General features: G+C 39.0%; 1 protein-coding gene across 13 annotated transcripts in view; it reads right to left on the bottom strand.

Moving 5' to 3' along the window:
* PUS10 (pseudouridine synthase 10) overlaps positions 1 to 12,345 on the bottom strand; it is a 70,079-nt gene that overhangs the window by 33,093 nt on the left and 24,641 nt on the right. For all 13 annotated transcript variants that reach the window (XM_017544992.2, XM_017544990.2, XM_017544993.2 and 10 more), the window contains one exon: positions 1,182 to 1,216. In XM_017544992.2, coding sequence (XP_017400481.1) covers positions 1,182 to 1,216 — 35 coding nt within the window. The remainder of the gene's footprint in view (positions 1 to 1,181; positions 1,217 to 12,345) is intronic.

Consider the following 12,345-nt stretch of genomic DNA (forward strand, 5'->3'; position numbering starts at 1 on the left):
CAGCCTCCTGAGTAGCTGGGACTACAGGCACGCACCACCATGCCCAGCTAATTTTTTGTATTTTTATTAGAGACGGGGTTTCACCATGTTGACCAGGATGATCTCGATCTCTTGACCTCGTGATCCACCCGCCTCGGCCTCCCAAAGTGCTGGGATTACAGGCTTGAGCCACCGCACCCGGCCAAAAAAAAAAATTTTAAACTCAGTTGACAATCAAATCCTAACTTGAAGGAGGCGATTTAGAGACTTTATCAAACTTACTGTGAATATTCATATGTTTTGTTGCAGAAATATTAATATGTTTGATTACGTAGTACCACCCCAGAGCCTATGGGAGAAGGATATGGTATATATGATCTTTAACAACATATTTTACAAATCCAAAAATTCTATATTTCAAAATATTTTTGGCCTCCAGGGGTTTCAGATAAAAGATAGTGAATCTATGTTTTCTATGTCTTACCTATGTGTAAACTCACTGCTGTTCTGCCAGTTATTTACTTTTTATCTTTTATGACATAGTTTTATACTTTAGTTTCTAAGACCAATATAAAATTTATTTTTAGGCTGGGTGTGGTGACTCACACCTGTAATCCCAGCACTTTGGGAGGCCAAGGCAGATGGATCACTTGAGGTCAAGAGTTTGAGACCAGCCTGGACCACATGGTGAAACCCCATCTCTACTAAAAATACAAAAATCAGCTAGGTGTGGTGGCAGGCTCCTGTAATCCCAGTTACTTGCAAGGCCAAGGCAGGAGAATTGCTTGAACCAGGGAGGTGGAGGTTGCAGTGAGCCGAGATCACACCACTGCATTCCAGCCTGGGTGACAGAGCAAGACTCAGTCTCAAAAAAAAATAATAATAAATAAAATTTATTTTTAAAAAATAATTGCCCAAACTACATTATATAAGTGCCTAATGCATATAAAACATGTATTTACATTCATGTTAAAATACACAAAAAATGAATCAGTTTTAATAAACTAATATGCTATGCAAATAAACTAAAGAAATAAGGTTGATACCCTAAATTTATACAACAAAAATTGGTTATTTTTGCTAATTTCTCTAGTAGCTAGTGAATGCACTCTAAAAATAGAGATTGTAGTGGTAAAAGTACTTTAAGAACCAGGTAGCTTGTATTTAAGTGGTAGCAAAAATTCCCTACCTAAATTACTTACCCCATTTCCTGTTTTACCAGCAACCATGCAGCATGCTGTAGGCAATTTAGTCACACCCAGAAAGAGAAAAGGAGGAAACATGAAATTAAGTCTCAGTATCATTACTGAAGTGCTTAACTAATTTGCTAATCAAACTCCCGTTTTTAGGAGATGAGTTAGTATTCAGAAATTTACCAGTGACCTCAGTCTCATTTAAAATCAGAAATGCGGTAAGATTTTACTGTGGCTTACGAATTCAACAGGGGTATCCCTCTCCTCCCTACAGATTTCTATTTCTCATTAATGAGGCATGAGTGTTTCTTTTTCTTCTTGTTTTTTGAGATGGAGTCTCACTCTGTTGCCCAAGCTGGAGCGCAGTGGCAGGATCTCAGCTCATTGCAACATCGCTTCCCAGGTTCAAGTGATTCTCCTCCTTCACTCTCTCAAGTAGATGGAATTACAGGCGCCCACCACCACACTGAGCTAATTTTTGTACTTTTTTTTTTTTTTTTTTTGAAGATGGAGGAGTCTCACTCTGTCGCCCAGGCTGGAGTGCAATGGTGCGATCTCGGCTCACTACAACCTCAGTCTTCCGCGTTCAAGCAATTGTCCTGCCTCAGCCTTCTGAGTAGCTAGGACTACAGATGCGCACCACCACACCCAGCTAATTTTTGTATTTTTTTAGTAAAGACGGGGTTTCACTATGTTGGTCAGGCTGGTGTCAAACTCCTGACCTCGTGATCCGCCCGCCTCGGCCTTCCAAAGTGTGGGGATTACAGGTGTGAGCCACCGCGCCCGGCAATTTTATTTTTGGTAGTAACAGGGTTTCGCCATGTTGGTCAGGCTCGTCTCTGAACTCCTGACCTCAAGTGATCCACCTGCCACGGCCTCCCAAAGTGCTAGGGTTACCTGCGTGAACCACTGCGCCTGGCCCGGATTAAATGAAATTTATGCCAAATGCTTTGCATAGTAAGTGACTGACACTGAGATTTCTGTTTCCTGTTAGACTCCCACAGCTTCACCTTAAAGAAAGGTAATGGTATGTCCCCCACAGCACACAGCATTTTGTAAACATGACAGAAACATTGTATAAGTCAGTAAAATACCATACAGTATGTAGTTTCTGTTTCTATGTGTCACAAAAAAGGGTCAAAGATTATCATTCACATCCACTTCAAGACATGGCTTAATTTATGTATATGCTGTAGAGCCCTGTCCTTCTAAACTAACAGGACTTCCTTCAAGTGAACAGCAGGGCATTCTATAGACTCCTAAAGACTGATGATCACTTGGAAAGATTAGCTGCATTAATTCTTTCAGACGTGAGCCAAGTGGAATAAATTAATTGCAAGCTAGGCACAACTTGTTCCCAGTGATGGCAGCGTGGACCCTCCAGAGTGGCCACTGCCATCATGCCTGCTGCAGCAGGGAGGTGCAGGCAGTAGCGGCAGGAGGGGTTGTGGGAGCAGCAGTGGCGGCGGTGGGACTCGTGCCCTCCATGTCCCTGAGGCAGCCAACAGTGCCACCTCTGCCCTCGCATGGCCTACCAGGACCTGCTCTCAGTCCCAAAACTTCCGTCCCGGCCTAAACCTCACTCCTCAACGCATCTCAGGAGCCTACGAGCACCCAGCTGCGCAGCCAGGACTTGTGGTGCCGGTCCTGAGAGTGTGGGGTTCCTTTGTGCGGGGTTGGCTGGGGCCGCGCCTCTGCTGTGGGGAAAACACGGAGAGGCAGGCAGTCCCCAGAGTCCCACACAAGTTGTGGCTGCACTCAGGCATCTCTGCACTCTCACATCTCTGCACATCCCACCCACCTGAGGCTGGGAGTTCGAGACCAGCCTGACCAACATGGAGAAACCCTTTCTCTACTAAGGCTACAAAATTATCCAGGCATGGTGGCACATGCCTGTAATACCAGCTACTCGGGAGGCTAAGGCAGGAGTTACTTGAACCCAGGAGGCAGAAGTTGCAGTGAGCTGAGATCGGGCCATTGCACTCCAGCCTGGGCAACAGGAGCAAAACTGTGTCTCAAAAAAAGAAAAAAAAAGGCAGGCTCTGCTTCTATTGTGTGATCCCTAGCAAGGTGGCTTCTCTCTCTGGGTTTCTCAAACCACAAGATGAAGGTATTCAATTTATTTAGGGGGTACTGCCTATGTGGTGAGATTAAAACTGAGAAAGCAGAGATAAAAAAATCAGTCTCTACCCATGAGCAAACCCATGAACTCATAAATAAATAAATATTAATACATTAATAATTAGTAACACTAATGAAAATAATTAAAATGCAGAGTGGTGGGGGCTGAGACAGAGATACACTTAGGAGGGGCATGTAAAGAATCCTCAGCTCAGTCTTGCAGAAGTGATACCTAATCTGAGCTTCGAAGAATCAGCTACTTAGAATTCACAGGGTAGGCCAGGTGTGGTGGCTCACATCTGTAATCCCAGCACTTTGGGAGGCTGAGGCAAGTGGATCACCTGAGGTCAGAAGTTCGAGACCAGCCTGGACAACATAGTGAAACCCCATCTCTACTAAAAATACAAAAATTAGCCAGGCATGGTGGCACACACCTGTAATTCCAGGTACTAGGGAGGCTGAGGCAAGAGAATCGCTTGAACCTGGGAGGAGGAGGTTGCAATGAGCTGAGATTGCACCACTGCACTCCAGCCTGGGCAACAGAGCAAGACTTCATCTAAAAAAAAAAAAAAAAAAGAATTCACAGGGTAAAGAAATGTGGAAAGTATGTTGCAAACAGAGGAAACCCTAAGGTGCAAATGCCAGAGAGCACTGGGAAGGTTCTGAGGACTATGTCAGTGGTCTCTAAAAAGCTGAGGATGTGTGGCTGGGAAATGCAAAGGAGGACGCAGGACTTAGGTCACAGAACCGTTGTAACCATACTAAGGGATTTAGATATTCCCCTTAAGGAATATGGTGCCACAGAAGAACTTTAAGGAATGAAGTATATTTCTCTTCAGGATTGCTCACTGTGGTTGCATTATGAATTCGAAGAAAAATATGGGAATTAAAGAAAATGAAGATTTTTGGTCAACTAAAGCAAGAAATAATATGGCAATGCTAGTAAGGATAAAGAGTAGCCAGCTTTAAGAAGCATTGAAGACGCAGATTGGCAGGACTTGCTGATTGGCAGTGATGTTGAGGTTTCTAAATCACCACCAATGCCCTTCAAACTATATTCTTATACATCTCTTGGACTCATTTATAATAACAAAGAAAACCTAGAGTTAAATGGTTTTTTCAGTCTATACAAATATAGACTGAGAATAATGACATAGAAAAATAACAACAGTTGTGTGGGCAGCTGGAGGCATTTAGCAGTAATCCCTGCTCCAAACTCTTCTCCCAACACATACACAAACACATATACATACATACATACATTTATGTATTTTTTTTTCTTGCATACTAATAGCCATTTGGGAACTGGGCTCAATAAGGAGGTTAGTGACAAGAGAAACTTCTTCCTTCTCTCCATCCAGACCACCGCCTAAGATTTCCTCCTTTTTCTCCTCCCCATCCCCAGCCTGCTAGTACCTTAAACTTCTGCCCCATCAGGGCCTGCGCCTCACCGTGTGTCGGGGTTGTGGCAGCATTATATAACCTTGAACATCTGCCTCTCCAGGGCCTGCCCCTCACCTTGTGCCTGAGGCGTGGCAGCAGAAAGAGGAAGGTAAGAGAAGATGGGAGAATATTTTCCTATCATCACTGCTTGATATACCACTTAGTTGACTCCTGCACCACCTCGCCTCCACCACCTCCCATCTCAATCCTACTTTCTTCTTTTCCCCAAAGCCTTGGATGTCAGACCTGTGATTAAATGAATGTAGCAGACTGAATCTGGATGTCTCCTCTGATGAATAAAACTTATGTCAGCCATGTTAAAAAACCCATCAAAATTCTCTTTCCCTACACGATTGAGAAAAGAGAAAATGAAGTGAGACGTAAGAAGAGACCATTTAACTCTAGGTTTTGTCTCTACTTTGGCAATAAAAATTTACATAGCATTAAAAAGGTTGAAGATCTTCTTCTGGGACAAGTCAACAGGGGAAAAGCAAGGACAGACCAGCAAAGATAGAATGAATCTGTGGGGCCAAATTAGGTTGCACAGCTCTATTGCTCCAGTTCCTGGTATTGCTATTTTTATGTTGTGAGTTTTAAGGAAATTGCATTGTGTCGTCCAACACTATAGGTGCTGATGTTTGTTTAGCTCTGAAGGATTTCATTGGAAATAAGAAGAGGAAATTCTACAAGTGGGGTGGTGTAGGAGTAGAGGCAGGGTGGGGGATCAGAAAAGACAGAACAGTCACAATAAAGAAAAGGCTCCAGGATAGATAAAATAAATGAAGATAGATATGGCTCAGTCTTGACCTTTTAGTGTCATGTGAAAATGAGAGAGAATACATATAGCAACTAAATTTCAGGTAACTCTAGAGTTAATAACATCAGTGAAGCAAGGATCTCAAACATCTGTTGGCAGCTGGGTGTGGCTGAGAAGTGTAAATGTACTTCCTCTTTGAATTTGATTTTAGAGAGCCAGCATCTTCACTGACACTTTCATAGGGGCCAGGACTTTGTACAGTGAAGCCTCATTCTAAGGATACCTCTGAGTTCCTGCTTTGAGCACAATACAAGTTTCAAGAAATCCAGCACAACCATCAGAGGATAAGGCTGACCTGTGACAGCAGCTTCCCTAGAGGACCCGCTCCCACCAACTCTCTTGCCTGTCACTATGGAACTCCATGCCTTTCATCCAAGACTATCATTAGAAATCCACTAGCTCGCATAACTAAATCACTTCTAGAAACTTGGCCTGTGTACAAAATATCAGCCACAAGAAAGAACCAAAACACCAAGTAGGTCAGTGCTCCCATTCAAGTTGCAGTTCCGTTGGCAAACATACATGAACACACAATAAATGTGTAAAAACAAAAATGCACGCAAATATGTAATTGTATATACAGATGCAGATATATGCACATGTAGACTATTCAAAGAAGATATGAAGAATTATAGAAGATAAGTACAGGCATCTTCAAAAATATTTAATTGTTATATGCATATCAGTGGTTCTCTAACAGCTTAGTTAAAAGACCCATTACATTCTTAAAAGTTTTTGAGAACCTCAAGTAGCTTTTGTTTATGTTGGTCATAGCTATCAATATTTATCATATTAGCAATTAAAACCATAAATTTTAAAAAAATTTATTAATTCATTAAAAATTAATGACAAAGTAATAAATCCATTATGTGTTAACATAAATAACTTTTCTTGAAAAACATACTTTTTCAAACAAAATAACTTAGTGAGAAAACTGATGCTGTGATACATTTTTGCAAATCTCTTTAAAATACGTCTTAAGAGCTGGATTTTCATATCTGCCTCTACATTCACTTGGCTGTGATCACATAGCCTCTGGAAAACTCCACTGTATACTCTTAAAAGAATGAGAGTGAAAAAAGCAAATTATTATAAATTATAAAAAATACTTTTGACCTCATGAATACCTTGCAAGGACTTCTAGGGGATGTTAGAGCACATTTGGAGAACTACTGCTTTATATGAAAAAGAATTTTGATGGAAAGTAAAGTAACAAATTAATTATTTATTTAATTAAACAGCTAATATTTAATTAATCAAAATTTGACCCAAGAAGAGGGAAAAAACAGAGAGATCAATAACTTTTTTCCCACCTCAACTAAGAAAAATAAAAATAACAAAAAAATAAAGAGGCTGCTGACTTCCTCCAAGTCGCAATGCAGGCATTTGGTCCCAAGACTGCAAGACTCCCTGGCTCCAGCAGGAACTCCCTATACTTATTTCTTTCCTCTCCCCAGAAAAATCTGTCTTCATCTTGATCCCTGCATTCATTCATTCATTCATTTATCCATCATATTTTTATTTATTTATTTTTTAGATAGAGTCTCACTTTGTCATCCAGGCTGGAGTGCAGTGGCATGATCTCAGCTCATTGAAACTTCCACCTCCCGGGTTCATGCAATTCTTGTGTCTCAGCCTCCCCAGTAGCCGGGATTAGAGGTGCGTGCCACCACACCCAACTAATTTTTGTATTTTTAGTAGAGACAGGTTTTGCCAAGATGGTCTCAAACTCCTGACCTCAAGTGATCCATCTACATCAGCCTCCCAAAATGCTGGGATTACATGCGAGAGCCACCGTGCCTGGCCAGATAGACCAATAACTTTTAATAGAAGAAATTGAAAGAGTAATAAAGACTTACCCTGCTAACCCCCTAATATCATCTTATAAGTGAATTTAACAACATATCAACAAACAAAAACAGATAATTCCTTTGTGGTTACAATTTTTCAAGCATAAGATAACCTTACAGTTCATTCCACAAGGCTTACATAATCTAATATAAAATCTAATTGCATGATTTAATACCCTAAACAAATATCTATGTATGTAAATATCCTAAATAAAATATTAAGTCAAATTTTCTTTTCTTTTCTTTTTTTTTGAGAGAGGGTCTCTCTGCCACCCAGGCTGGAGCACAGTGGTGCCATCATGACTCACTGCAGCCTCTAACTCCTAGGCTCAAGTGATCCTCCATCTCAGCCGGCTGAATTGTATTCCCTTCAATTCATCATTTCCAGTTCTAAGAATTTATCAGATAAAAATATAGTCCTGGCCGGGCGCGGTGGCTCAAGCCTGTAATCCCAGCACTTTGGGAGGCCGAGGTGGGTGGATCACGAGGTCAAGAGATCGAGACCATCCTGGTCAATATGGTGAAACCCCGTCTCTACTAAAAATACAAAAAAAAAATTAGCTGGGCATGGTGGTGCGTGCCTGTAATCCCAGCTACTCAGGAGGCTGAGGCAGGAGAATTGCCTGAACTCAGGAGGCGGAGGTTGCGGTGAGCCGAGATCGCGCCATTGCACTCCAGCCTGGGTAACAAGGGCGAAACTCCGTCTCAAAAAAAAAAAAAAAATAGTCCCAAGTAGCTGGGATTACAGGCACACACCACCATGCCTAGATAATTTTCTTTCTTGGTAGAGATGGGGTCTCACTATGTTGACCATGCTGGTTTCAAAGTTGTGGCCTTAAGCAGTCCTCTTGCCTTGGCCTCCCTAAGCGCTGGGATTACAGGCATAAACCACCACACCCAGCCCTTAAGTCTAATTGTTATTATAATCAGAATGAAAAATGCTTATTTCAAGAAAACAAAATAACATTCAACACAAGGAAATTATTAATTTACTTGACTACAAAATAGATAAAAAGAGAAAAATATGATTATTGAAAATATCCATTTATGATTTTTAACAGAACATACTAAACTTGGAATAGAAGGAAATTGCATTAAATAGATAAAGGGTAGGCCAGGTACAGTGACTCATGCCTGTAATAATCCCAGCACTTTGGGAGGCGAGGTGGGTAGATCACCTGAGGTCAGGAGTTCATGACCAGACTGACCAACATGATGAAACCCCTCTCTACTAAAAAATACAAAAAAAATTAGCCGGGTATGGTGGCGCATACTGGTAATCCCAGTTACTCTGGAGGCTAAGGCAGGAGAATCTTTTGAAACTGGGAGGTAGAGGTTGCAGTGAGCTGCAATTGCATCATTGCACTCCAGCCTAGGCAACAAGAACGAAACTCCATCTCAAAAAAAAAAAAAAGATAAAGGGTACCTATCAGAATAGAGCTAACAATATACTCAGCATTAAAATATATGCATATGTTACACCTAAATATACTGTATATATTTTTAAAATAGTAAAAAAGAAATGATGAAAGTATCATTATTTGCAAATAAGGTAATTGCATACCTAGATAATCAACTGAAAAACCACTAGGATTAATAATACAGACCTGTAAATTAGTCAGTTCCAAGACAAACATTAAACACACACACCTACAAACATACATATATTACTTTCCTAATAGTTAAAAAAAAAAATTATGGGAAGAAGTGATTCCACTCAAATTTCAATTAAAATTAAAAATAAAAAATATTTAAAAACACATAGGAATAAATATAAGAAATATGTGAGAAAAACTATAAAATAATTGAAAGATCAAAACGAAAATTGAAAAAATACAGAGAAATTTGTTCCTAGATGAGAAGTTCCATAAAAATTAGAAATTTATGTTTGTTAAATGACTACAAACAAAGGTAAATGACAAAGACAGGTTGGGAGAAACAGAATTGATAAAAGATTAATAGTCACTATGTCCAAAGAACACTTACTAATCAATTTTAAAAAGCCAAATAACCAGATAATAGAAACCCAAATGTCTAGTAAACATATAAAAAAATGTAGAAGTTCCCTTGAAAATCAAATAGTACAAATGCAAACTAAAACAAGAAAACTTCTGCATATAGGCCAGAAAATATTGAAGAGTATGAGAACTTCCAGTCTGAAAAAGACATGGGGTTGCAGTACACAGTTGTAAACTGGTACCACTTTTTAGGAGGATAATTTGGAAATTCCTATCACAATTCTAAATGTATATTCCCATCAATTTACCAGTTCCAATTCTAAGAATTTATCAGACAAAACTATAGATATACTAGACTCTATATACAAAAATTTTGTTGCAAATTTCATTTATAATAATAAAAACTGAAAACTGAAGGCGATCTGAATATTCTTCAACTCGATAAATTAATTGATTTAAGAAATTCTGATTTAACCACCTGTACAGAACGCTCATATATGCATATGTGAGCTCTGTAAGTTCCAACACAGCTGAAGGTTGTCAATGGTTGTTGCAACATAAAAGGTCTGCAGAACACGTATGTTTCACTAAAGCAAACAAACCCAAATCATGTGCAGTACATGTATGTATATGTTTATACGTACATAGCAAAAAGTCTAGAAAGAGATTACCAAAATGGTACTCCAGAAAATGGGAAGTAGGAAAGAAGAAGAGAAAGAGAGAGACTAATGTTAACTTTACATACATGAGTTGTTTGACATTTTCAGTAAGCATGTGCTGCTTTTATAATTTAAAAAAGAAAAAATTTAAAGGTAATACTTGTTAATCCTTTTCAGAAATTTAAATATTATTTTATGAACTCACAACCAATTATCTAAGCTGTCTTTTGTATAACAGTAAGTTTGCTAAAATGAATTATATCTCAATTTATTATCAAATCAATTTACTAAAAAGAAATTAAAAGTAATATTAGATCACAAAATTTTAAAGTGTTACATAGTATATTTGCTTGAATACTATTAGTTAGAGGAATCCTCATTTAAATATTATCTAATAGTTTGAGATCTATTTTATCTTAAAATGCACTATATTTTTAGGAACCTTGCTGCTTCACTATTACCTCTCAGCAATGAAAAACAGAGGAACAGTACAAAACAGTTTCTATCTGGGCCAAAAATAAATTTTTACTTTTGAAAAATGTATAGGTTTTTTGAAATTTATTATTTCTACAAGGAGTTTCTACTAAAGATGAAATTTTTTTTCTCTTTATTTTTGAGACAGGGTCTCACTATGTTGCCCAAGCTGGAGTGCAGTGGCATGATCTCAGCTCACTACAACCTCTGATTCCTGAGTTCAAGCGATTCTCATGTTTCAGCCTCCCAAGTAGCTGGGATTAAAGGCATGTGCCACCATACCTGGCTAATTTTTGAATTTTTAGTAGAGATGGGGTTTCACCACGTTGGCCAGGCTAGTCTTGAACTCCTAGACTCAAGCAATCTGCCCACCTAGTCTACTAAAGTGCTGGGACTACAGGTGTAAGCCACCATGCCCGGCCTTTTATCTTCTTTTTTATTCCTCAATATCTTACTTGGATAGGGTCATATCTAATGGGTTTCCTCTAGGTTGTGTCTGCAATCCTTCAGAAATATGCTCATAAGATTAGAACACTTGTTATAGGAGAAACTGGACTTTATATTATCATCAAAAAAAAAATTTCTTGTGCTTTTGCATCAGGGAAATCAAAGAAAATGCATTAAAAGTAGCTACTAGGCCGGGCACAGTGGCTCACGCCTGTAATCCCAACACTCTGGGAGGCCGAGGCGGGTAGATCACGAGGTCAAGAGATCAAGACCATCCTAGCCAACATGGTGAAAACCCATCTTTACCAAAAATACAAAAATTAGCTGGGCATGGTGGTGCACGCCTGTAGTCCTAGCTACTCGGGAGGCTGAGGCAGGAGAATTGCTTGAGCCTGGGAGGCAGAGGTTGCAGTGAGCCGAGATTGCGCCACTGCACTTCAGCCTGGTGACACAGTGAGACTCCGTCTCAAAACAAAAAAAGTACCTCCTAATTCAGAATGTGTGATGATTTTGAATGGCTCGGGGAGGATTTTCCTTTCTTTAGCAAATACTTCCTTGATTGATAGATCAGTAACACAAAACAGATATTCAGGGGCAATGCTTTAAGAAAAACAATGTTTAAAAAAACAGTTTTAAAGAGCTCTCACATACATTTCTAAAGACCATATAATTAATATGCTAATTACAAATTTGGTTTTATCTATTCATTAAAAGATAACTCCAAGAATTCTTTCAAGCTGAAATTTAATGAATGGACTACGTTGACCTAGTTTAACTTACTAAATGTATTTGAATGTAACAAAATTACCTGTTTTTAAATTTTCTATATTTTATTTTCATTTCAAAGAGAACAGTTCCCATTTCTTTGAATGTAAACCTTATTCTCCACAGATGCAATAGCTAAACTTTAGAAGTAGTATGATATCAAATGGATGCCTTGTAAACTGTGAAATATAAGCCCCATATATCATAATCTTATTTTTTAAAGAAAAGTCTCCCTAAAACTTAGTTAATTTTGCACTTTTCCTAAAACTATACGAATTTTGTGAAAAATAGGTTATATGTCAAGCTATTGATACTTAAGTCTTTCAAAATTTATTAAAGCAACAAACTAAAAACTTCAAACAAAATCCTTCCAATATAAACAGTAAACTCTTGAATCTGCCAGTTTAGTGTGCCTGCCATCTCCTTTTCTTTCCAGGGACTTGCCTAAGTAGCATTAGAACCAGAATGGGAAGAAGGCCATAAAGTATCCCAAACAAAGCAAGGGATTCTGAGACAGAAAGAACTGGGTTCAAGCTCTCCCTCCTACTTAGCCAGCAAGTGATTTAGAGCAAGTTCTGTGCCCTTTGGGTGCTTCTTTCCTCACTTAGAGGACAGGAAGAATGAGGTTTCTTGTATAAT

This window comes from Cebus imitator, unplaced genomic scaffold (assembly GCF_001604975.1).
Source record: "Cebus imitator isolate Cc_AM_T3 unplaced genomic scaffold, Cebus_imitator-1.0 Scaffold175, whole genome shotgun sequence".
NCBI lineage: Eukaryota > Metazoa > Chordata > Mammalia > Primates > Cebidae > Cebus > Cebus imitator.